The 24,981-nt window shown below is 49.0% G+C and overlaps 1 protein-coding gene across 3 annotated transcripts in view; it reads left to right on the top strand.

Annotated features, from left to right (window-relative positions):
- Positions 1-24,502, top strand: part of POLD3 (DNA polymerase delta 3, accessory subunit) — a 48,310-nt gene extending 23,808 nt beyond the window's left edge. For 2 of the 3 annotated variants that reach the window (XM_075414766.1, XM_075414750.1), the window contains exons 6-12: positions 601-865; positions 2,771-2,843; positions 5,459-5,621; positions 7,044-7,156; positions 14,313-14,410; positions 15,266-15,347; positions 22,295-24,502. In XM_075414766.1, coding sequence (XP_075270881.1) covers positions 601-865; positions 2,771-2,843; positions 5,459-5,621; positions 7,044-7,156; positions 14,313-14,410; positions 15,266-15,347; positions 22,295-22,500 — 1,000 coding nt within the window. In that variant the 3' untranslated portion in view covers positions 22,501-24,502. The remainder of the gene's footprint in view (positions 1-600; positions 866-2,770; positions 2,844-5,458; positions 5,622-7,043; positions 7,157-14,312; positions 14,411-15,265; positions 15,348-22,294) is intronic. The other variant, XM_075414759.1, reaches the window with a different exon arrangement.
- The last annotated feature ends 479 nt before the right edge of the window (positions 24,503-24,981 follow it).

Genomic DNA, 24,981 nt, shown 5'->3' on the forward strand with positions numbered 1-24,981 from the left:
CAATCACGTTTCAGACTGTTACAAGCTGAGACGTGTCTCTGTCTACCAGTGATGACATGGAAATGACTTTATATAGTTAAGTCAGAATGTTATGGGTATCTTCTGAGCCGTTTAAGTAGTTCAGCTTCAGTTGTGATTTACTCACCTGACTGGTACGATTGTGGCTGCTTGTTGCAGCAGTAGTGGACTCTGTCAAAGCATCTGAAAGCTGTAAATGTTTTACATCATCAGTCAGCCATACAATTTATGCCACAAACTTTAGAGAGTGTAACCCATTTAGGAATGATATGCAGTCCGCTCCATCTCCATCCTGGGTGTGGAGATGGGCTTTTTGCCCCCGCCGTGAAATCTGAACAGCTTGTTTAGTATTTGAATGTTCTGGCTCTTGCTGACAGGTTCAGCTGATCTTTTCAGTAGAGTCTCCGTCGCTCTCGTTCTGTGCCAGCCTTTCTTTCTTGTCTCGTGCACAAATTCAATTGCTCTTCCCCACCCCATAACAGGAGAACACAGGACCAGAGATGCAAGGGGCTACCAGGGAGGAAACCAAGGTGAAAAATAAGAAATTAAAAGGCTAACTAAACTTTTCACTCCATCACACAGGTATAGTGCCATTCAGTGTGCCGCCGCGGTCCCCAGGACGTCGGCTGAAAATTCTCAAGCGCAGAAGTCTGTGCAGGCTGATTCCCAGACACCAAGCGACGCGAACGCTGCCGGCGTACCTGTGGTCAACGGCCATGGTCAATCGACTGCTAAACAGACCTCGCAGCAGCCCAAAGGGATCATGGGAATGTTTGCAGCCAAAGCGGCTTCCAAACCCCAGGACACAAGTAAAGACACTAAAGCAGAGGCTAAGGAGGCCCCAGGTGTAAGTTACCTCAGACCCTTTGGCAGCTCTTTGGGTTAATGGTTTTAATGAATTGCTCTGCTATCAGCAATGGTGGGGTGAGTAGGAGTAGGGAGGGGATCGTGCCCCTGTCTTCAGGACTGGTGAGGTCAAACCTCAAATACTGTGTTCAGTTTTGGGCCTCTTCTTACAAGAAGGACATTGAGGGGCTGGAGTGTGTCCAGAGAAGGACAACGGGGCTGGTGAGGGATCTGGAGAACAATTCTGATGGGGAGCGGCTGAGGGAGCTGGGGCTGTTCAGTCTGGAGAAGAGGAGGCTGAGGGGAGACCTTCTCGCTCTCTACAGCTCCCTGACAGGAGGGGGGAGTGAGGGGGGGTTGGTCTCTTCTCCCAAGGAACCAGTGATAGGATGAGAAGCAATGGCCTCAAGTTGTGTCAGGGGAGGTTTAGATTGGGTATTAGAATAATTTCTTTGCCAAAGGGGTTACTGAGCACTGGACCAGGCTGCCCAGGGCAGTGGTGGAGTCCCCATCCCTGGAGGTGTTGAAAAGACGTGTAGACGTGGCGCTTAGGGACATAGTTTAGTGGTGGACTTGGCAGTGTTAGGTTTATGGTTGGACTTGATGATCATAAAGGTGTTTTCCAAGCTAAATAATTCCATGCTTCTAGCTTTGCTTTTACTCAACCTAAATAACCTTTAACAGCTGTAGTGCAGCCTTGTCTTCTGCTTCTAGTGCTAAACTTGCTGTCTGCTGGGAATGGTCCGTCACGCTGTTGTATTTTACTGTATAGCAGTCGTGTCTTCTGTCCGTCGTCTTGAGCAAAAATATTGTGCCACGCTCTTGACTGATCCACAGAAGCATATTTGCCATAACTTTGACTCTTTGACGTTCCACCTCGAGCCAGATCTCCAGCGAGTATAAACCAGCATAGCTGCATTATTGAGACAATTGTTCCATTGTCTTCGGTTAGGCCAATATATACACGGGTTGAGGACCTCGCTCTCTCCGTTGTGCTTAAAAGGATTTGTTTTGAGCAATAAGTGAAATGTGAGAAGTTCAGGTCTTAAAAGTATCAAGGTGTTTAAACTTGGTCTGTGAGGGAAGTTTCAGAGCTTGACCTGTGCGAGACTAAATTGTTTATCTTCTCAACTGCGGTTTTTTTCCAGGATAGGATTACATTTTAATTAGTATAATTGTTTTTAAAGAAATGTGGCCAGTAAATGGGTATTGGAATGGTAACGTTCCCTGCGTATGGTTTGGCTGTTTTAGAACAGCCAAGTACATTTTGGTTCATTTTTCTGATTTTTGTAGTGAATTTAGAACTGGTGAAGTATGTGTGTCTCAGTGTTTTGGGAACTTTAGTGTCTGGTTGCCTGTTGTTGCATGAAAATAAATGGGATTAGGAGGCCAAGCTTCCTTAGGTGGTTTTTGTGTGTGTGTGTGATTTTTCACTTTGCTGGTGGCTGTATTGATGGAATAGAGCAGTGATACTTTTTGCAAACGGCTCAGCAGAACAGCGTACGTGCCAGAGTAGCTGGATAAAGTCTTCATGGTTTGGCCAATCTGTGTTCTTTCCTCTGTCAGTTACTGTGAATTGAGGCACTGATAGTTTGCAAAAAGAACAGTTCTTTACCGGGAACGGACCCAAGTCCCAACCGCTTATTTCAGTAACACTGTCAGCCATCAGATGGGAATGTGACCGAAGTTGGGTTGGACGGCCTAGCGAAGGAGTCGTAACTAACTCAGTCTCGACCCTTTGATGCATGTAGTATCTGGGATCTTCAAATTCTCCTAAACGGATACTGAAATCTAAGACACTGACTAGTCAACAAACCAGAGATATTTATTTTGCTTGTCCGGTACTATGCATTTTGAGGGCTGCGTTGTGTGAATAATTCCTGTGGTTACTCCTGTTTGCTTCCAGGTGTCTGCAGTAAGCAGCAAATCATCAGCAAAGGCCAACATAATGAACAACTTCTTTGGAAAAGCTGCCATGAGTAAGTGCTTTATAACACGCATCTGTTTTCAGAAACCGTTGTGGGCAGGGACCAGCCTGCTGTAGTTTTAAAAAAAATTAAAAAAAAAAAAATCCCGAGGGATATTGGAAATTCTCTCTTTTTTTTTTTTTTTTTTTAAGGCTAAGTAGCAATTAAAAAAAAATCAGTGATATCAGGCATCTTGTTATACCTCTATGATGGGAGGCATAAACAGAAAGGAGCAGAACTCTTCCTTCCCACCCCGCCAAACCTGTTGGATTTTCTTTATATCCCCTCTTTTCTCACAGTTTTCCATACTGTCCTTCTGCTCTTTTGGACTTGGAGGGGTTAATGGTTTTGTATGGAGCTCTTAAGGCAAAAATTAAAAGTTGTAAGTGGAATTTTTCAGACAAAAAGCTTGCTGGATGGAGATCAATTAAAATGACATATTTGTGCAGACTAACCCAAAAAGGATTTTTAGTGCAGAAGAAATCTGATTTAAAGTGAGTACTTCTGGCTGGAGCTCTAGCTATTGGTAAAATGTTTGCCAAAATTGCAGGGTGTGTTAATGATTCTTGCTTTTCATCACAAATCACCGAGGAGTCTGTAGTTAGACTTAGGGTTAATTTATTCACTGAAAATTGAAGAGCTAATAATTGGAGGATAAAAATGAGAGGTGCCCTTCCCCCTTGAGCAGGGGTTTGGAGTAGGTGGCGTCTGGAGGTCCCTTCTGACCTAAATTATCTAAGTCGAAAGAAAATATGCTGAAGCTTTTAAATAGACGTTGGAAAAGGACTGTAGGACTTCCTTCAACAATGCCTTCATAGTAGCGAGTACAAGGGGATTCAAAGAAGTGTTACTGGGAGAGAGTAAACAGCAAAGTTAACTTTCTAACTAACATCTGTCCAAGCTTGCAGGGTACGGTTCCAGCGCTGAACACACAAGGCACAGTACTGTTGGGCATCTTTGAGTTCGTGTTTTGATGAAACTGAGGGAGCTGAGGACGTTTTCAGCCTAAGCTTCGCAAGCCTAAGCACAGTTACTACAATTATCACAGAATAGTAGGGGTTGGAAGGGACCTCTGTGGGTCATCTAGTCCAACCCCCCTGCCGAAGCAGGGTCACCTACAGCAAGCTGCACAGGACCTTGTCCAGACGGTTCTTGAATATCTCCAGAGAAGGAGACTCCACAACCTCCCTGGGCAGCCTGTTCCAGTGCTCCGTCACCCTCAGAGGGAAGAAGTCAAATTCTTAAGATCTGAGAAGAGCCCTAGACCAAAGTTCCTGTTCTGAAAACCCAGAAAGTTGAAATTGCGTGGGAAAGATAACCCAGGGGGGATGGAGAAAGCTTCGTGGATGCACTGCCGTGATTTCCAGTGGGGTTCTCTTCTCTGCTGAGTCCTGTCGGGGAGCTCTTCAACGAAACGTGCGAGGTGGCTGCAGGGAAGGAGCAGACTGAGCAGAACTGGAAATGATTATGTGTATGGAAGAGAGAGGGTGATTCCAGGAGTGAGATTTATTCCCTACATGTTATATCTCTCCTGGCTTCAAAGACGTCACCATTGCCAGAAAGACCTGAGTTAATAATTGGGTCCTTCAGCTCTCTGCTGTTGATCATAAATAAGTGAGCTGTCATTCAGGTTCTTATGGAGGAGATGCTTTCCCTCACTCAATGAAGCAGCCAGCCTGTTTTCCAAGCAGTGTCAGAAAGCTGTTGGCATGAAGTCTCAGCCCTCTCGGCAGCCTCTCTTCCTACTGAGAACGTTGTTGATCTCATTGCTGAGCACTTTTTCGTTGCTCGGGCATCTTGTGCTTGGGATGGTGTGGGTTTCCAACTTATCTGCTCCTCTCTTCTGGTGGGGTGTGTGTGAAGCTGCTGAATGAAGTTCACAGACTGTAGTTAGGTAGTGTAGTTATGTGTATCAGGTTGATAAATAGATCATTTTGCTGTCCACTCCCACCTGCTGTCTCTTCTCTGGTACTAGACTAAGCCTTGTTGAAGCAGAATTGTCCTTGTTCGTGGTGCTGTGTAGGCAAAAGAGGCTGGTTCTTGATCACATTGGGGCTGGGGTGGGATGAAAGGCCACTACATTACTGAAAACACTAATCGTGGGCTCTAATGTTACGCAGGATGGAGACTGTGCACACTTCTCATTGCTCTTCATCAGTCCTGATTCTTTTGTTTCTGGGCTCTTCCGTGCTTGACTAAAACTCTTAATTAAAAAGGCATAAACTGACTATAAAGATGGGCGTGGTGTTATGCCAAGGGGGCTCTCTGGAAGAGGGGCTCCCAGCCCTTCTGTGGTGCCTTTGGTCTTGATGACCGTAAGGGCTTCTGCCCGTGCCTCCTGGCCTGCTTCAGCAGAATTTAACTGCTGCAGCACGCTGGGCTTGCAGCACGCTTGGGCTGTGCCGTCAGGAGCGAAACCAAACTGGTAAATCCACTAGAAATTTAAGCATGCCCCTTTTATTGTGTATGACACAACTTGGTCAGTCTAGTTCCCTAATGCTTTTACACGTCATCTGTAGTGTTTTCTGTAGTGTTTGTGCACGGTGTTTTGTTTAGCAAACTCCTTTGTAAGCTGTCGTTCAAACTGAATGCCCAGTGTTTATTCTTTTTCAATGGTTTATTCGCAGATAAACTCAAAGTCAACTCTGTGCCTGAGCAGCCAAAGGAGGAAAAAGAAGTAGTCAAGCCTGCAGTTCCTGTAGCAGAACCAGAGGCATCCCCTAATACTGCAGTAGAGAAACCTGGGAAGAAAGCAGAGTCTGCTAGAAGTCAACAAAAGGACAAAAAAAGGTGGGCCATGCTGTTCAGAGTCCCTGTAATCTGTTAATCCACTTCACAGAATCACAGAATGGTAGGGGTTGGAAGGGACCTCTGTGGGTCATCTAGTCCAACCCTCCTGCTGAAGCAGGGTCACCTACAGCAGGCTGCACAGGACCTTGTCCAGGCACTTGTTGATGGCCTGCATGGAGCTGCCTGGCCATACAATGCTGGCTCACCTCCGGTTTCCCGCTACTAAATTGCATGTAAACCTTGCTAAAATTATCTCTCTTAGAATTCTTTCTTAATATTTCTTTTCCATTTGGTGCCGTAGATGCCTCGGGGCCATCTGTGCCATTGCAGATGGGAAGGGACACGGTCCAGGTAGTCTTCGGTGGGAGGGGCTGGCGTTCCACGAGACAACCTCACGCTGTGAGCAGACGTAGTGTAGACCCCGCAGGCAATCTGTGGGGGCTGGCAGGAGCACCTGTACTGCAGGGAAGGTAGTATATTCCCAAGCTTGTATGTACACAGCTCCCAGCACACAAAGTTCTGCTTGTTGATTTCCATAGCTAATGTAGTGCTGCTTTCAATGCCCCTGGTTTACTTTGGGCTGAGACTCCAAGTAAATTTCAAGTTCAGCCCTTTGTGTTTAATCCAACCCAAACTGACAGAGACAAAAAATCATTACAGCCTGATGGCTCTCTGGTGGCCTATGAGTAATTAATTGGTGGTCTCAATCCGTTTCTAACTAAATAGGTAAGCACACCGCCCAGCCCACCATCGCAGTTAGTGCTAACTGGTCTTCTTATTGATAGTCTTATTCAAAAAGCCAAGGGCCTGGAAACTGCATGTTGGCAGTGTGGTGTTGGGAAGGCCACTTGGGCTGTACCAGCTCTATGAGGCTACGTGGGCCTTTAGCCTCCAGGCTCGTTAGTCTGACGCGTCTCGCCAACATTAAAAAGAAAGAAGCTCTTTTATTTTTCCAGTAGTCTTTAAAAATGGCTCCAGGATTCTGAGACACTACCTCATAGTCAGTCAGTGGCAAGCAGTCTGTCAAAAGAGCTTCTGAGCGATGCTGTTGGGGACAGGAGTGTTTGGGAGCCTGAGCTACAGAGACAAGATCAGAAAGCCGCTCTTGCCAGCTTGTTGTGGCCAAGCTAGATGAGGTACTGGGCAAAGCGTTGAACTGCAGAGGGGCTAAAGAAATCCTCCTTGTTTTGGAGAACTGGATATGGGTAGGGATGAGAGGCTTGAAAACGCTCGTGCACGTATACCTGATTATACAGGTGAGTATACTTCGGTGTATGTGATGCTCATTGTTTTAAGAGGTACAGAGGTGTTTGATTTCCTTGCTAGCAGGACTTCAGTCAGGAACATGCTTGTCTAAATGTGTCTGATGCTTTCATGCATGCAGAAAGGATAACACGTGTTCATTTTTTCATTTTGTGGCAGTAAAATGAAGAGGGTGGACAAGTCGGATAATGAGGAAGAAAGAGATCCTGAAAGTCTGAAGAAAAAGAGGAAGCGAATCAAACAGCTTCAGTCTGACAGCAGTGACGAGGAAGGTAAAAACGTGTGTAAACAGCCAGGCATATAGGTCAGGGGCCTGATTTCGACTCTCTTACTACCCCAGGCTGTTGGTCAACAATTGAGGGAACAGTTTAGAGGACTAAAGACCGTGCAAGCGGTTGTAGTTTGAGCTTTCTGTGTATCTTATGCTGCAAGCTCTTGGGCATGCAGTTGAGATGCCTCAGTCATTCAGTCTTTGTTTTAGCTTAGCTCAGATCCGGCTGTCTCGTGACCAAGTGTGCTGCCAGTCACACTGACGTGGGGGAAGGAGGTGCCCAAATCTCTTATGAAAGGTGGTTCTCAAATCTCTTGTGAAAGATAGCGTGCCTTCCAGAGTTGTAGGACTGGTCTGAACCAGTTTACTGGGTGAGTAAACACTAGCAAAGTGACCTCCCCGCCTCCCAGGGTCATTTTTAGTATCTTTATTCTGTCTGTTTATAGAAATGGCCTGGAAGACAGCATTGGAAGCAAGACTTAAAAAAAAAAAAAAAAAAAAAAAAAAAACAAAAAAAAAAAAAACACACAAAACAAAACAAAAACCCAAGCAGATAATAGAGCAACTGGAGGCAAAACAGTTGAGCCATATCCAATGCAACTCTGCATCTTCTCACTGGCTGTTGGATTTGACAGGCATGGGGTGCCCAGAACGTTGCAAGGTTCAGGCTTATGATGAGGAACAGCAGGGCCAGATTCCAAGATTCCAAAGAATTTGGATAATTGAGGTGACAAATGCTGTTCAAGATAACTGGAAAATAATTTGGGATTGAGCTAGGGAGTATGTGCTAAAGGGAACAGTCATCCAACAAGCTGATCAGGAGAAGAATTCAGGGATCATCGTGGATAAATAATTGAAACCACCAGTCTGGTGTACAGCTCTGGTAAAAAAAGGTGAAGCAGCAGATAGGTTGTGTTAGCGAGGAGGTGGACTCCAGCGGGAGAACTAAAGCTGTTTTCTTCTTTAGCGTGGCTAGCACGTGAGAAACAACTACGAAATGAAGAGAATCTGTAAGGCAAGTTAGAGAGGCGAATACTGTTGGGGATCTTGGCAGTCGCCATGCCACCTTAGGCCTGTTTTCATGCTTTCTGTTTTGCCCAGCATAATTTCAAACGATCTCCGTCATCAGGCATCCATCACTTCTACTCGGGCTGTCCCACAGGATGATAGATCTCTCAGGAAGTTGTTCATCATGATCAGCCTTAATTTCGTCACATTCCTGTGTGCAGCTCCTTGGCCTTAAAAAAAAATTACATATGCCCACACTCTTTGGTATTTATTTCTTTAAATGTTTGTAAACTATTATCTGGTCTTTCCATTTACTCATCACCCAGCCTACTGACAAGCTGCGTTGTTTAGCTCTGAAGGGGGAAGAACTCGGCCCGTTCAGCCACTTGAAGCTGATTCCAGCTGATTCCAGCTCGTTGCTGGGCTGGAATCTCTCAGCTCGTCCATTCTCTGCTAACGAGAGCAGGCAGCAACGAGCCCCGTGTTTCGGGCGTGCGGAGGGGCTGCACTTTGAAGCGTGGAAGCTCGTTGGTTCAGTCTTCCCTGTGCTGCCAGGAGCTGGGGACCCTCAGCCTCCTGTGTTCATGACGGTGCTCTGAGCACGCAGGAAGTGCAGAGGTGACCACACAGTCCGTTTCCCTTCTCTACTTTTGTTAGAGCCCTTTTTAATTTTTCTCCTCCCCCTTTACACTGCCCTAGTGAGGCCCCATCTGCAGTGCTGTGTCCAGTTCTGGGCTCCCCAGTTCAAGAAAGATGAGGAGCTACTGGAGAGAGTCCAGAGGACGGCTACGAGGATGGTGAGGGCACTGGAGCATCTCTCCTACGAGGAGAGGCTGAGGGAGCTGGGCTTGTTCAGCCTGGAGAAGAGAACTCTGAGAGGGGACCTTAGAAATTTCTTCAGAGTGGATGTCAGGAGGACGGGGCCAGACTCTTTTCAGTGGTGCCCAGCGACAGGACAAGGGGCAACAGGCACAAACTGAAGCACAGGAAGTTCCAGCTGAAGAGGAGGAAGAACTTCTTCCCTCTGAGGGTGATGGAGCCCTGGCCCAGGCTGCCCAGAGGGGCTGTGGAGTCTCCTTCTCTGGAGATACTCAAGACCCGTCTGGACGCGGTGCTGTGCAGCCTGTTCTGGGTGACCCTGCTTCAGCAGGAGGTTGGGCTGGGTGATCCCCAGAGGGCCCTGCCAACCCCGACCATTCTGTGATTCTGTAATCTGCTGAGACTAAGAGCAGTGCCATAAGACTGTCATAAATTGAGGAGCGCTTTCTACAGAGAGTACTGCAGACTCTTGCTTGCTGCGTATCCACTTCTGGTTTTGAATATTAGAGCTCTGGTCTCTTGCTGAATACCTGTATGACACTAGCATGTGCGGAATCACGGAATGCTTTGGGTTGGAAGGGACCTTTAGGGGCCATCTAGCCCAGCCCCCCTGCAGTAAGCAGGGACATCTCCAGCTGGATCAGGTTGCTCAGAGCCCTGTCCAACCTGGGCTTGAACGTTCCCACCAATGGGGCCTCTACTACCTCTCTGGGCAACCCGTTCCGGTGTTTCACCACCCTTATCATAAAAAAAATTTCTTCCTTCCATCCAGTCTAAATCTCCCCTCACATAGTTTAACGCCATTGCTCCTTGTCCTGTCACAACAGGCCTTGCTAAAAAGATTTTCCCCATCTTTCCTATAGGCCCCTCCAGGCGCTGAAAGGCCACAATAAGGTCTCCCCGCAGCCTCTTCATCTCCAGGCTGAGCAGCCCCAGCTCTCCCAGCCTCTCCTCCCAGCAGAGGGGTTCCAGCCCTCGCATCATTGCTGGGGCCTCCTCTGGCCCCGCTCCCACAGCTCCAGCTCTGTCCTGTGCTGAGGGCTCCAGAGCTGGACGCAGGACTCCTGGGGGGTCTCAGCAGAGCGGGGCAGAGGGGCAGAATCCCCTCCCTCGCCCTGTGCCCACGCTGCTGGGGATGCAGCCCAGGGCACGGTTGGCCTTCGGGGCTGCCAGTGCACACTGCCGGGTCCTGGCCAGCTTTCACCCCCCTGCACCCCCAAGTCCTGGGCAGGGCTGCTCTCCATCCCTTCATCCCCCAGCCTGTGTTGGTACCGGGGATTGCCCTGACCCAGGTGTAGGACCTTGCCCTTGGCCTTGTTGAACCTCTTGAGGTTCACACAGCCCCACTTCTCGAGCTTCTCCAGGTCCCTCTGGATGCCATCCCATCCTTCTGGCTTGTCAACCGCACCACTCAGCTTGGTGTCATCTGCAAACTTGCTGAGGGTTCTGCAGACTTGCTGAGGGTTAGTCAGTGCTTAGTCAGTGCCTTTGAACGTGGTGCCTTCTGGTTTCGTTTACTCCAAGGTGTGGTCCAGAGGCTGTGCCTGTGCTCCTGCCTCAGCGCACGCAGTAGGTCTGTTTAGTTGCTCTGCCTTGTTTGTGTTCTTAAGCATGGATTAACTGGGTTTGCAATTAGAAACCGTGGGTCTGGTCCTCTGGTCTGGTTGGGGGCCCAGTTGTCATGTTAACCTCATTCTCAGGAGCTTTGGAGATGAAAAACAATGCAAGTTAGGCTACCCACCTGCTCCTCTGTGGGGAGGGTCGGTGTTTGGTTTACCTCTATGCAGTCTACTGGAGGTGTACACAGAAATTTTGACTTTCTGTTTGGAGAATTTGCTTGTCGCTGCTGCTGCTCCTCCTGCGTGTTGGCCCTCTTGGTTCTTTCCATTATGTCGAGAATCAGCTTTGTGTTGTGTATTAGAATTGTAAATTTATGCAAATTATAGTTTGCATATACAGATTTGTGTATTACTTGGGTTAGATTCATACTATTTCCTCTATCAAAAGGGAAAGATTAGAATCAAGTGAGCTTCTCTGTTCCTCCTTTCTAAGCTAATGGCTCTCTGATGAGGTCTGCGTTCGGCTGTTTGGTTCTGCTGCTTGCCCTGCTAAATCCAACGGGATGAGAGAAGATAAGCTTTGAATTCATTGAAATATTCATATTGAATCCAAACTGATAATATGACGTTCAGTATTCAAGTAGAAGAGCGTAAGTTGGATGAAACAAATAATTTAAAAAAAAAAAAGAGTACAGGAGCTGGGCTTTGAGAGCGTGTATCCTTGGGAAGGCTGGAAACGGGTTTCTCCAGAGAGCAGGGGCAGTTTGAATCAGCGGCATCAGCGAGGGGAACGGGGCCTGGAGCGACGTTGTTCCGCGCCGCATCCCGGTGGGAGCGGGGAGGAAGGCGCCGTATGCGGGGCACACGGCTCATCCGCCGCCTGCGTCGCTCGCCCGCGGATGAGCGAGGGGTCGGTTTTAATCACGCAGAACGCAATGTGGGAAGCCGCACCGCCAGAGCCGGTGTCAAAGGCCATCAGTCTAGCTGCTGCTTACGCTAACCTGGCTGAGCTCGGCTCGAAGCAAGCGAGGAGGTTCTTGCCGAGGCGGCTCGAGGAGGCACCGGCCTCGGGCAGGGCCGCTAACCCTTCCCGCGGGCACAGCCGCGGATACAAGAGGACGTTTGTCCGCAGCCGCTGCTGTGATTGAGCGGCGTTCAGACAGGGCTCCACCTGTGTAGCTGCTAGTAAAACCGCTGCCCTTTTTCAGGGCAGACTTCACGACGTTTTGTGGGTTTGAAACGGGGTCCATACGGCTGGTGCGGAGCGCTGTATGGCGGGGCAAGTCTTCTGCGTTGTTCTATATTAGTCTGCTCTTAATGTACTGAAATTAGCCCAAAATAAGCTCCTCTTACACGAGTGTCAGCACATTGTACCGAGTTGAAAATACAGAGCGGGCATAAGGCACAATCCTCTCCATTTAAATGATTTTTCATTAAAAAGTTATATTGGTATGAGGGTGCCTTAGTCACTGCAGGTTGTTTTGCGTCCAGTGCCAGAATAAACTACACAAGTGTGTCCACAGAGGACAGGAGGTTTTGGCAGCTTCAGCTATACCAACACAGGCAGCGTTTCGCAGTGTTGACAAGTGTTTTACAGCCACTTTGGAGGGTGATTTCAGTGGCACTGTAACCCACAAACTCTATCGGTTTCGGAGAGCCGCAGTAGAAGCACTAAAGCTTCTCACAGTTTTTCCAGGCAGGGTCAGAGCAAACTGAACAAAGCCAGGATTTAAATCTTTGGTACATCCAATTGCCCAACTTGTATCCATTTCATGCAGCTGTTGCTGTTGAGTAAACTGTGGGCAGCAGCTAGAGGTTGACTCAGGAGTTATCACATGTCAGAGGGCTGCGTTGGCTAGAAGAGGATAATAAAGTAATAGAGGCGCAGCTTGATGGCAGTCCGAAACGCTCCGACGTGGGGAGAAGGTGCCTTCTGCCGGCCAAAAGCTGGGGGAACTTGTTTGAAGAAGGCTGAAGAAAAGCCCAGATTTCCCCCAAGCAAGCAGAGTGGAGTTAACACCCTGGAAACGCCTGCAGCAGGCTCTGCTCGAGCACGGCAGAGGTGGCAGATTTTCACCAGGCTGGTTTTCAGCCCTCTTGGCCTACGCTCTCTTAAAAAAATATTCTGGAATTGTTGTGGCCAGCCCGGGTAGTCCGTGAAGCGGGTGTGGGGCTGTGCAGCGTACGGGCGCTTCAGCCTGCAGTTGCTGTGAGACTGTGATAAATATTGAGAATTTTGAGCTCCCCGCAGCTCCTCGGCCGCGGTCCCGGCTGCCCCAGCAGTTAGCACCTTAGAGCAGATCCGTTGTTTGGTTTTATCATTGCGCAGCTGCCAGACCCAGCTCTTTGGAGCAAGGTGAAATACCGAGTCATGTTATCCCACTCTGTTTGCATTTCTGTGCCTCGCTTACTGAAGTAGTTAGGAGGTTGAGTCCTTGTTTGAAGAATGTAATTTATTATTTAGCCTTGGCAGACAACCACTGTTTCACTTGAGCCCTTCTTAACCTATGAAGGTCAGTTGGCCGGGTGCCTGGCACAGTCATAACTCTTAACACTGACCTAATCGGCTGGGACAGCTACAGATCCAGAAATCGTGTTACAATGACAGGATGAACACGGCCAGCAGAGCTGGGAGGAGAAGCCAGGCAGGCACTCTGTCCTCCCGTCCAGCGGCATCGTTGTTGTTGTTAAGCAAGAGGTCAGGCGAGGAGTTTCTTCCCCCACATTCCGAGCTCTCCCCCACATTGGAGGGCTTGCACGGCAGCGTTTCTCACTTGGGCTTGGAGAGGGTTCCTTAAAGCCATTTAAATTAATCACGGTGCGTGGTGCAAGGTGCTGCTCCTTCCCCTCTTGCCCTGCGCTGATTTTTCTTCACTGTCACGGCTCTGCCTCCCTGCCAGCCCCACAGAAGAGTGACCCTGGCCTTTTCTCATGTCTGTCAGCCCTACCGGTCTCGCTAAGGCCCCGTTTGGCAGTGCTGTCAGAGGCTTCAGAGCTGGTTTTGCTCTTTACAAATTTGTGAAGGTGGCCTTGACCATTTCAATCAGTTTTGGCATTGAAAGGGTTTCGCTTTCCGTCCTTGCACCTGGAGGAGATCATAGATGGTGGCAGATGAGAGAATGGGCTTAGCTTTTTGGGGTGGTTTGGTTTTTTGTTTGTTTTTCAAATGAAAAGTTGGGGTGTCCCTTAACAATCTTTTAGGGTGGGTAATAGTATATTGCGCTTAATTCTTGGATTAAGGTAGTTCCAAGCTAATAGCATGGATTGTTTGGGATGTGTAGCACCACCTGTGAAGCAGTGACTGTTTTAAACAGCGAGGGAGAGAAACTGAGATCATCCAGTGATTTGGGAATACGTAGTCTTAAACCCTGACTCTTTCAATTTCTAAACAAATTAGTCCCTCTTTTTAATGAGCAAGTAAAATATATGGCTAAAACATGCTGGTTTCTGTGCCTGTTTTCAAAGCTTCGTTTGGTGGAAGTGATCTTGGCTTACTGGAAATCCCTAACACACTTCTTCCTCCCATCCCATCCTCCCTTTGGGAACTGCAGCACGTAGCACCTTAGCATAGGGCCAGCAGTCTGGCTGGAGGCTGACCGCTTCGAATGATTTGTCCTGACTTGCATTAAACAAATCTGAGCGAGAACTTGTAAACCTTGATCCAAATACAGGTTACAAGCAATGGCTCAGAGTTAAATGAAATGAGGAGACAAAAGGGTAGCTGCAAGGAGGCATTAGGCCTGTGTGCTATCAAGATGTTTATCTTCTTAGCAGATCTCCCACTGTGTCCCACACCTGAGGAAGAGAAAGCTCCATCACCACCTCCTGTACCTGCTCTGAAAACTGACCTAGAGCCTGCATCCACAGAGGTAAGAGCCTATTAAGGTGATTAACTTCTGTTTTTATGTGGCTCAGTGGGGACTTCCCAATCGCTTTTCAGATGCTAGAGGGAAGGCCCTGTTTGCCTGTCAGCTCCAGCATGTCATCCTGCTTGAAAGAATCCACCATGTTCACGAGTTCATTAATTTTCTAGGCTGTTATTTAAACTCTAGCTTCTCTGCCGACATAGTGCAGTTTTCTGTTGTCTTCTCTTTTTCTCTCCTGATGGTTCTATGAATTGTGGCTCATATTTGAACGCTCTTCCCTCTGAATCTTGGTCTCAGAAGTCGGGGCAGGGACAGAAATGAAACCAGAGACTCTTGATATTGACCCTTGTGTCGCAGGGAAGCTGCTGTGTAAGGCAGGCAGGCTGTGACTGGCAAGAAGTTAACCTCTGAGCTGAGCAAATATGTGTAGTTTTACTGAAAGTGCCACTGCTTGTCACGGCAGGAGTTCTGATGTCTCACACTCCTTGTTATTTCCTCAGTCTTCAGAGGTACGATGGGACAATCCCGGTGCCACCTTCTCACCTAACTAAACACATCTCAAAATGTCACAAGCCCCAGAAGAGGAATGTGCCCCCTGTGCTGGCAGACCTGAAGGCTTGCTGTCTCTTTTAAGTTGTATTTTGTCTTTCTGAAGTTTGTCCAAGTAGGAGGGGGAGAATTATGGCGTTAGCAAAAATGAGACTAGGATATCCTGGGAAGGGATGGGATTAGTCAGCATATCGTGCTCAGCTTCATTAGAGAGACTAGATTTCACTCCTGGGGCTAATGCTTTTATGACCTGTGTACGTGCACGGGGCCTTAACTCTTGATTTCTCACAGTACTGCTATGTCCTGCAGGTTTCAGCTGGAGGGAGGAAGAGGAAGCGGAAGCGTGTGCTGAAATCCAAAATGTTTATTGACGAAGAAGAAGGCTGCATGGGTAAGACTAGCTGTCTCCTGCACCTCACTGGAACTAACTTTATTGAAGATGTGTTGAAGGCTTTTAGAGGCCAGCCTCTCCCAGGCTTAGAAAGAGGTTGACAAAATCACTTTCTTATTCCACTTCAACCTCATGCTCCCAGACTGAACCACCCTTTGCTGAAGGCCGGGGTAGAGACTCACGGAGCTGTAGCTGAACCCTTCTTCCTTTTTGATTATTCGCAGATTTTCTTTCAGTTCTTCTCCCTTCCCTTCTGCCAGCGTGAGCACTTTCTTCATTAGCGCTCCTCTCCAAAGAGGCAAGCTTTTAAAGATGAGGCAGAGAGAGGTCTAGGTTTTGGGAGAATTTCTGGCTGGGAGACATTTTGTTGTTTGCTTTCTTTCCTTTTCGGGGGGAAAATCCAGAGCTGTGCAGCAGAGCGTGATTATATGTTAATATAAACTTTAAGTATCCCAAATACACAAGGAACAGGTTGGGGCTTAAACAGAAGAAACCCTCTCGAGGATTTCTGATAAGGACGGCCCTGCTTTCAGGAGGGAAGAGATTCACAGAATCACAGAATGTTCGGGGTTGGCAGGGCCCTCTGTGGGTCCCCCAGCCCAACCCCCTGCCCAAGCAGGGTCACCCAGAGCAGGCTGCACAGCACCGCGGCCAGGCGGGGCTGGAATATCTCCAGAGAAGGAGACTCCACAGCCTCCCTGGGCAGCCTGGGCCAGGGCTCCGGCACCCTCAGAGGGAAGAAGTTCTTCCTCGTCTTCAGCTGGAACTTCCTGTGCTTCAGTTTGTGCCTGTTGCCCCTTGTCCTGTTGCTGGGCACCACTGGAAAGAGTCTGGCCCCGTCCTCCTGACACCCACCCTGCAGATATTTATCAGCATTTCTAAGGTCCCCTCTCACCCTTCTCTTCTCCAGGCTGAACAAGCCCAGCTCCCTCAGCCTCTCCTCATAGGAGAGATGCTCCAGTCCCCTCCTCATCCTCGCAGCCCTCTGCTGGACTCTCTCTAGTAGCTCCTCATCTTTCTTGAACTGGGGAGCCCAGAACTGGACACAGCACTGCAGATGGGGCCTCCCCAGGGCAGAGCAGAGGGGGAGGAGAACCTCCCTGGACCTGCTACCCACACTCCTCTTGATGCACCCCAGGATGCCATTGGCCTTCTTGGCACCCAGGGCACGCTGCTGGCTCATGGTCACCCTGTCGTCCCCCAGCACTCCCAGTCCCTCTCCGCAGAGCTGCTCTCCAGCAGGTCAGCCCCAGAATCACAGAATCACAGAATAGTAGGGGTTGGAAGGGACCTCTGTGGGTCATCTAGTCCAAACCCCCTGCCGAAGCAGGGTCACCTACAGTAGGCTGCACAGGATCTTGTCCAGGCGGGTCTTGAATATCTCCAGAGAAGGAGACTCCACAGCCTCCCTGGGCAGCCTGTTCCAGTGCTCCATCACCCTCAGAGGGAAGAAGTTCTTCCTCATGTTCAGACGGAACTTCCTGTGCCTCAGTTTGTGCCCGTTGCCCCTTGTCCTGTCGCTGGGCACCACTGAAAAGAGCTTGGCCCCATCCTCCTGACACCCACCCTTCAGATATTTGTAGGCATTTATAAGGTCCCCTCGCAGCCTTCTCTTCTTCAGGCTGAACAAGCCCAGTTCCCTCAACCTCTCCTCGTAGGGGAGATGCTCCAGTCCCCTCCTCATCCTCGTAGCCCTCCGCTGGACTCTCTCCAGTAGCTCCTCATCTTTCTTGAACTGGGGAGCCCAGAACTGGACAGAGTACTCCAGATGAGGCCTCACCAGGGCAGTGTAGAGGGGAAGGAGAACCTCGCTCGTCCTGCTGGCCACTCTCTTCTTGATGCACCCCAGGATCCCATTGGCTTTCTTGGCAGCCAGGGCACACTGCTGGCTCATGGTTAACCTATCGTCCACCAGGACACCCAGGTCCCTCTCCGCAGAGCTGCTCTCCAGCAGGTCCACCCCAAGCCTGTACTGGTGCGTGAGGTTGTTCCTCCCCAGGTGCAGGACCCTGCCCTTGCCCTTGTTGAACCTCATCAGGTTCCTCTCTGCCCAGCTTTCCAGCCTATCCAGGTCACGCTGAATGGCAGCACAGCCTGCTGGTGTATCTACCACACCTCCCAGTTTGGTGTCATCAGCAAACTGGCTGAGGGTACATTCTAACTCTTCATCCAGGTCGTTGATGAAGAAGTTAAACAAGGCTGGGCCCAGTACTGACCCCTGAGGGACACCACTGGTTACCGGCCTCCAACCAGACTCAGTGCCACTGATGACAGCCCTCTGAGCTCTGCCATTCAGCCAGTTCTCAATCCACCTCACTGACCACTCATCCAGCCCACACTTCCTGAGCTTGTCAAGGGAGCTCAGCCAGTTCTAGGGGAAGACCTGTTGCCGTTGTACAGGTTTGTCCTTGTGCAGAAGCGTAGAGAGATACAGGCTTGCTTGGCCCAGATTTGGAGCTGCCTGGACGCAAGTCAGCTTGTGTCTGTTTGCACCTGTCTGTATCATCGTATCTTATGCTTCCTGTTAACTTTGTGTGTCTCCCTTAAAGAAATATAAAGCTAGCACTCAGCAACTGGCTATGCTAGTAACTGAAATCTCAAGTACTGGATTTTTGTCAAAGAATTGGACTTTCACAAAGTTATTGACTGCTTTGGCTAGTTGCGTTATGGGGTGTTTTGCTCTCCCGTCCCAAACAGAACCATTAAAACACTTGGAAGGAAAATGGAACAAAGAAGCGTTAGCTGGGGAGTTGAGTTGAACGAGGTTTGCATCCAGAGCTCGCGGTAATGACTCTTCCGGGTTCAGCTTCCAGCAAAGAGCGCTGCTTTTTCTGTTCAGCCCTTTCCAAACGTGCCAGGGCTGGCAAGATTGCCGTTCTTTCTCTTCTCTTCACCCCCCCAGGGGTTTAACAGTCTCTTGTGAAATCCAGACCTTTGGTTTTACAGTTCATATCCACCACCTTTTGATGGAAAGGGAAATGCCAGCCCCTGTTGTGCCTTTGGGAAGCAGATCCTCTAGAAAGGAGAGAGGGATGGAGCTGGGATGCTGAGGAACTGGGTAGGGAGGAGGTGCTGCTGTCTGTGCTAAAAACCTGCCAGTCTGTTGTGCTGAACTTGCTGTCTGGTTGTTGTCCAGTTTCTCCCCTCTCTTCCCCTCCCCTCCCTTCCCCACACTTTCCGTGCGCAGGCCTAATCATTTGAAGGCTAAATAACTTGCAAATCTCCCAGGCTAATGTAAATTGTTGTTATTCTTTGAAATATAGGGGCTTTTTTCCTCTCTCCCTGCCTTTTTTTTTTTTTAAACAAGGACCAGGTTTTAAGAGACGTTAAATCCTAACATTAGGGTTAGGCTGTACTTTATATTTCTCCATGATTTGATCATTTTCACAATAGCTGCAATAGCAAGGAATCGGTGTCAAAAAAGCAAAACTACTTTGGGGAGTAGCCCTGAGGGAAACTGAGCAATTAAAGCATCTGTGGAGTTAAGCACGAGGCACATTACCAGGCATCAACTGGGACTCGTTCGAGTGCCTGCTCTCAGCCTATAGCAAAGGGGAGCTGCTGAGGTTGAAGCTCGTGCCTTTCTACCTCGCGCTTCCTAAAGCTTGAAAGGACACACGTGGACTTGTGTGTTGGAAGATGTGTGTGTACGTTGTAGGCAAATTCATCTTGCAGCACTGGCTTAGGTCAGAGCTTGCGTAATGTGAGCTACTGTGATTTAGCGAGTCTGCCTGTGAGCTGGGCATCAGTATCTCTCTGTGTGCCCGTAGCTGCTGCAAACACAGGATTTTTAAGCTTAGCTGAGATCTCAGTTAAAAGAAAGTTAATCTAAGCCATGTTATCTTACAGTTGGAGGGGGTTACTGACAATTCCTGACAGGGGTGACAGCGCGGTAACTATTTAAAGCTCAGGAAGTGGCCGGTGGTCTGTTAGAGCTGTCTGCTGACAAGCTGGTAGCCTCCTGAGGGAGGTTGGCTTGGGTTTACAGTCCCTGATCGAGCGTCCGCTAGCGCTGCGGAGCAGGATTTCAGACCGCATTCCTCTTCCTGGTCTCTGGTTACGTAGAAAACCTTATTTAATTTGATATATTAATACAAGTGAAAGCCAATTTCCCAGAACAAGGGAAGTAGGACATCTGTTTAAAAGAATACAGTTGCTAAAGAAAAATGGCTTACTAGAAGAATACCAGAGCACTGCTGGGAAAGCTGATACAACAACATTTACTAGTATCTAACGATGGCTTTCATCAGCGGAGCTGACTCCAGTTTAATTTCCGTGGGCATTGTTTCATATCCCTGAGCTCTCCGTCACCAGATGCTGACAGCAGTGAGCTGGCAATCGCGTTCACTCGTAGTCCTTGGTTGCAGTCGTGGGTTTGGTTTTATTTTTTTTAAGGGATTTCTTTGTAGTTGTCGCGCTTGCCCACCTTGTACGGAAAGAAGCTGCCCCCAAGGTTTTGCGCTCCTTCTCTCATCTCTGAGAAGTGCTACGTTTGCTTCACAGAATCACAGAATAGTAGGGGTTGGAAGGGACCTCTCTGGGTCATCTAGTCCAACCCTCCTGCTGAAGCAGGGTCACCTACAGCAGGCTGCACAGGACCTTGTCCAGGCGGGTCTTGAATATCTCCAGAGAAGGAGACTCCACAACCTCCCTGGGCAGCCTGTTCCAGGGCTCCGTCACCCTCAGAGGGAAGAAGTTCTTCCTCATCTTCAGACGGAACTTCCTGTGCCTCAGTTTGTGCCCGTTGCCCCTTGTCCTGTCACTGGACACCACTGAAAAGAGCTTGGCCCCATCCTCCTGACACCCACCCTGAGGAGATTTATAAGCATTTATAAGGTCCCCTCTCAGCCTTCTGTTCTTCAGGCTGAACAAGCCCAGCTCCCTCAGCCTCTCCTCGTAGGGGAGATGTTCTAGTCCCCTCCTCATCCTCGCAGCCCTCCGCTGGACTCTCTCCAGTAGCTCCTCATCTTTCTTGAACTGGGGAGCCCAGAACTGGACACAGTACTCCAGATGAGGCCTCACCAGGGCAGTGTAGAGGGGAAGGAGAACCTCCCTCGTCCTGCTGGCCACACTCTTCTTGATGCACCCCAGGATCCCATTGGCCTTCTTGGCACCCAGGCCACACTGCTGGCTCATGGTTAACCTGTCGTCCACCAGGACGCCCAGGTCCCTCTCCACAGGGCTGCTCTCCAGCAGGTCCACCCCAAGCCTGTACTGGTGCATGAGGTTGTTCCTTCCCAGGTGCAGGACCCTGCACTTGCCCTTGTTGAACCTCATCAGGTTCCTCTGTGCCCAACTCTCCAGCCTGTCCAGGTCACGCTGAATGGCAGCACAGCCTGCTGGTGTATCTACCACACCTCCCAGTTTGGTGTCATCAGCAAACTTGCTGAGGGTACATTCTAACTCTTCATCCAGGTCGTTGATGAAGAAGTTGAACAAGACTGGGCCCAGTACTGACCCCTGAGGGACACCACTCGTTACCAGCCTCCAACTAAAACTCAGCGCCACTGATGACAGCCTTCTGAGTTCTGCCATTCAGCCAGTTCTCAATCCACTTCACTGACCACTCATCCAGCCCACACTTCCCAAGCTTCCCTAGGGGGATATCATGGGAGACTGTGTTGAAAGCCTTGCTGAAGTCCAGTAGACAACATCCACGGCTCTCCCTTCGTCTACCCAGCCAGTCATGTCATCATAGAAAGCTATTAGATTGGTCAGGCATGATTTCCCCTTGGTGAATCCATGCTGACTACTCCTGATAACCTTCTTTTCTTCCACTTGCTTGATGATGGCCTCCAGGATAAGCTGCTCCATCAGCTTCGCTCTTCCCTGACCGTCTGCTGTGCGTGTTGCTGATGGGGGAAAGCTGGGTCTGTCTCCAGATTGTCTTGCCTGGATTTCAGGACTATCTGGTTGCTTTTGGCCCCTGGGGAAGTCAGGCCAAGTCAGAGTGGTGGCTTTTAACCATAAAATAGATGTTCCATCATCCAGTGCTAAATGATGGATTCTGATCTCATTCAGATTCGTCACTTTTTGATAGCTGCTTGTCAGCCTGTGCAGAACAAATTGATGGCTGCAGGCCAGTCCACAGTAGAGAACTGTTGCAGCTGTGGAGGTCTTCAGCGTGGTTCGGCCCTCTTTCTAGAAGAGGGCAACGCTTGCATAGGTTTGGAGAGCGAACTGTCCTCTTCTCTGGGCTTGTTCAGCCTGGAGAAGAGAAGTCTGAGAGGGGACCTTAGAAATGCCTCTAAATATCTGCAGGGTGGGTGTCAGGAGGACGGGGCCAGACTCTTTCCAGTGGTGCCCAGCGACAGGACAAGGGGCAACGGGCACAAACTGAAGCCGAGGAAGTTCCAGCTGAAGATGAGGAAGAACTTCTTCCCTCTGGGGGTGACAGAGCCCTGGCCCAGGCTGCCCAGGGAGGTTGTGGATTCTCCTTCTCTGGAGATAATCAAGACCCACCTGGACGTGGTCTTGTGCAGCCTGCTCTGGGTGACCCTGCTTCGGCAGGGGGTTGGGCTAGGGGATCCCCAGAGGGTCCTTCCCACCCCTGCCATTCTGTGATTCTCTTGTGGGCCCTTGCCAGTGAGGAGCCTTGGGCTGCTGCTGTTCAAGGCGTGCACGTGGCCTGCAAATGAATGTGCATGGTGACACCAAGCCGTTTCCAAACAGCTGGATGACATTAAAGCTCCCGAGTCATTAACCTGCCATCTTACGCTTAAGAAAGAGGAGAGGTGGTTTGACTCAGTGCATGGAAAGCCAGTCCAGTCGTCTGGATCTACCGCATGACCTTGAGCAATGGACTGAGTTCCTGTATCTGGCATGTACTCCTCAAACCCAAAATGCTCGTTTCCAGAAATGCGGTGGGAAGGCTGCGGTGGGGAGGTCTCTGTTCTTTGGTGCACGGGCTTAACCATCATCATCTGTTCTGCTTTTCTTTTAACCAGTGACCGAGAAGGTTTACGAGAGTGAATCCTGTACGGATAGCGAGGATGACTTCGCCAAGTCCAAGCCACCAGCTGCACACAAACAGCCTGTGCTGCCTACGAAGAAAGAACCGAAGGAAGAGAGGAAGAACCTGAAGAAAGGGGCAGCTACTGCCAACAGAGCCAACAAACAGGTCTCCATCATGGGGTTTTTTCAGAAGAAATAAACTGGGTCTTGCTCCCGGTCCTCTTGGCAGCTTGGGAGTGTTGCTCTTTCTGTGTGGCTCTCTGAAAGCTGCTGCGTTGGAGGAGAACATGCCATCTTCAGTTACGTAAGATATCTTGCTTACTGTGTAAGTAAGCTCTCTGGACTAGATTTTTGTATCGCAGAAAAGTTTGATTTGGTACTGCGATAATTTCACCCGTCTTTTCTAAGCAGTATGGGAACCGCCAGGTAGAAGCAAAGCTTAGAAGAACTCTTCAAAGACTGTTAATCTGTTCACATGAAATTTTATTTTTTTAATACAGCCTGTCACCTGTTCAGTGCTGCTTCCACAAGTGGTAGATGGACTAAATTAGGGGTCGAGTTGTGGTATTTTTTTGTTTTTCTCCCCTCTTTTTACCCCCCCAGCTCTCCAGATTGATCTGAACGTTCACGTTGGTTAGAAGCTGCAACATAGCAGGTCTTGAGGCACACACACAAGTACTGAACATCTGCTTCAGCTTGAACTGAATGAAATGAACTTAATTTTCCCCCTAAGACTGGTAAATAGTTTTTGCTCTGCCTTTCCTAATCTCTTTTTTGGACAAAGCAGCGCATATAAAATTCTCTTACTCTTTTCTTCCTTGAACGGATCCTCTGTAAATGGCTCAGATGCCTAATTATAGACCGGGGCACTGTTGGTGCTCTGTCTTTGCAAAAACATCTTGGAGGCTTCCCACACAATTGGCTCCAGTGTAACTGGGGGAAGGCTTCGCTGTTATTGGGAAAGAACTGTATCGTTAACCTTGAAAGTTAATGAGTGAGAGGGGAGGGTGTTTAGAGAGGGCTTCTGATAACCCCCATCAGGTACCTGCTGTCGTCGTCTGTGAAGAATTGCACGCTGCTTTTTGGTTTTACAGGTTTTGGTTTGCCTGAAGTTTTTTTTTACAGGCGTAAACCAGACAACAGAAGAGTTGTTTTCTGGGACATCTCGTCATCTGCCTGCTGAAGGAAGTGTGTCACAGCAAACGGTCCAGAGAAACCCGTTATTGGAGAGGAATAAAGCGCTACGGTCCCGTTAATCAGAAATGAGTCGTCATTTTGGATGCCTTCTGGTTTTCTGGTGCTAAATTCAATAGATCCATGTAAAAAGCCAGATTTTCCAGAGGATGGGTGCTGAGCACTTCTGAAGCTCGGCCTGGTGAGGGATCCAACTGATGTCATCAGTGGTTGTTTCCGAGCAGTACTAGGCCAGCGTAGGTATGGATATGTGTGCTCATATTGTTTTTTAAAGTGTTTGTGGTTGGCAGAAAGGTAGATGAAGTCTGAAGAGTCTGAACCAAGGAAGAAATGTCTTCAGGCACGCAGCTGAAAGTATTCCAACCCATGACCAGTAAAAGGGCCAACTGAGTGTATTTACATGGTTCTTCTGACCAGGGGATCAGGTTGGTGACTGAAGAAACTTGAACACGCACCTAATAGTGACCAGCAGTTGACTCTACTGAAGTCACACCACCCTAGGCAGCTTGTACCCTCGGCAGATGTGAGAGGACCTCCTTCAAACCAGCACTGTCTCTTGATGTGTGTCCTAGCTGGGTGAGTTCAGCTGCTCACTGCAAACATCGCTGCTGTCAGGGCTGTTCCAAGGTAACCTCATCGCTCAGCACCCTCCTCGTGCAGCTCCTTGTAAGTGTTAAGAACTTAAACTCTGGACTTTCTGCACTGGACATGTGTAGGAAAAATAATGGGAAGAGGAGGTAAAGCAGAACTGGCCCAGCGCTCGGACGTGCAAACATGGAGCCTGCTGTGCAGGCTGAAAAAGTTTTCATGCTCTTGTGGTGCGTTGGAGTGACGTGGGCAGCAAAGGTCCGTGGGGAAAGAATGAACAACCTTGTTTTAACTTTTTACGGAGAAAATTTCACTGTTCAAAAAAAAAAAAACCAAACAACCCTGCTGTAGTGTTTCTGTTTTTCTTGGTAGAATTGGGGGTGTATTTTGAAAAATAAGAAGTAACAAAACCCATTAAATAAAGACTTTTTTTTTTTCTTTTGTCCTTGCTATTCGTTAAAAGATGCGCTGCGTCCTGATTTCCCCTGCTTGCTGTGACATTTGGCTGCACGGAAGAACATCACTGGTGAAGTGGGTAAAGAGTTTTTCCATCGAAGCCAGGGCTGGAAGCGTTAAACTGAGCCTTTTAGAGCGCCTGAAGCGTGGGTGAGAACATCTCAAACTATCAGGATCCGGGTTGAATTGACCGCTTGAGTCTTTTTCGGGTGGCAGACGTTGACAGGACGTCGTGTCCCGCTGCTCTTGCACCTCACCTCTGCCGTGGTCTAGGTGGAGCTCGCCGCTCCACCCCGACTCCCTCTATAACCAGATCAACGTCATACGCGACTTCCTCAGGAAAATGACTTAATGTCTGAAGAAGCAGGACATAGGCGAACTTCAGACTTCCAAAAATCATGATCTAATACTCCCCACCCCCCCCCTGCACTTCATGGGCTGC

This window comes from Opisthocomus hoazin, chromosome 1 (assembly GCF_030867145.1).
Source record: "Opisthocomus hoazin isolate bOpiHoa1 chromosome 1, bOpiHoa1.hap1, whole genome shotgun sequence".
Taxonomy (NCBI): Eukaryota; Metazoa; Chordata; class Aves; order Opisthocomiformes; family Opisthocomidae; genus Opisthocomus; species Opisthocomus hoazin.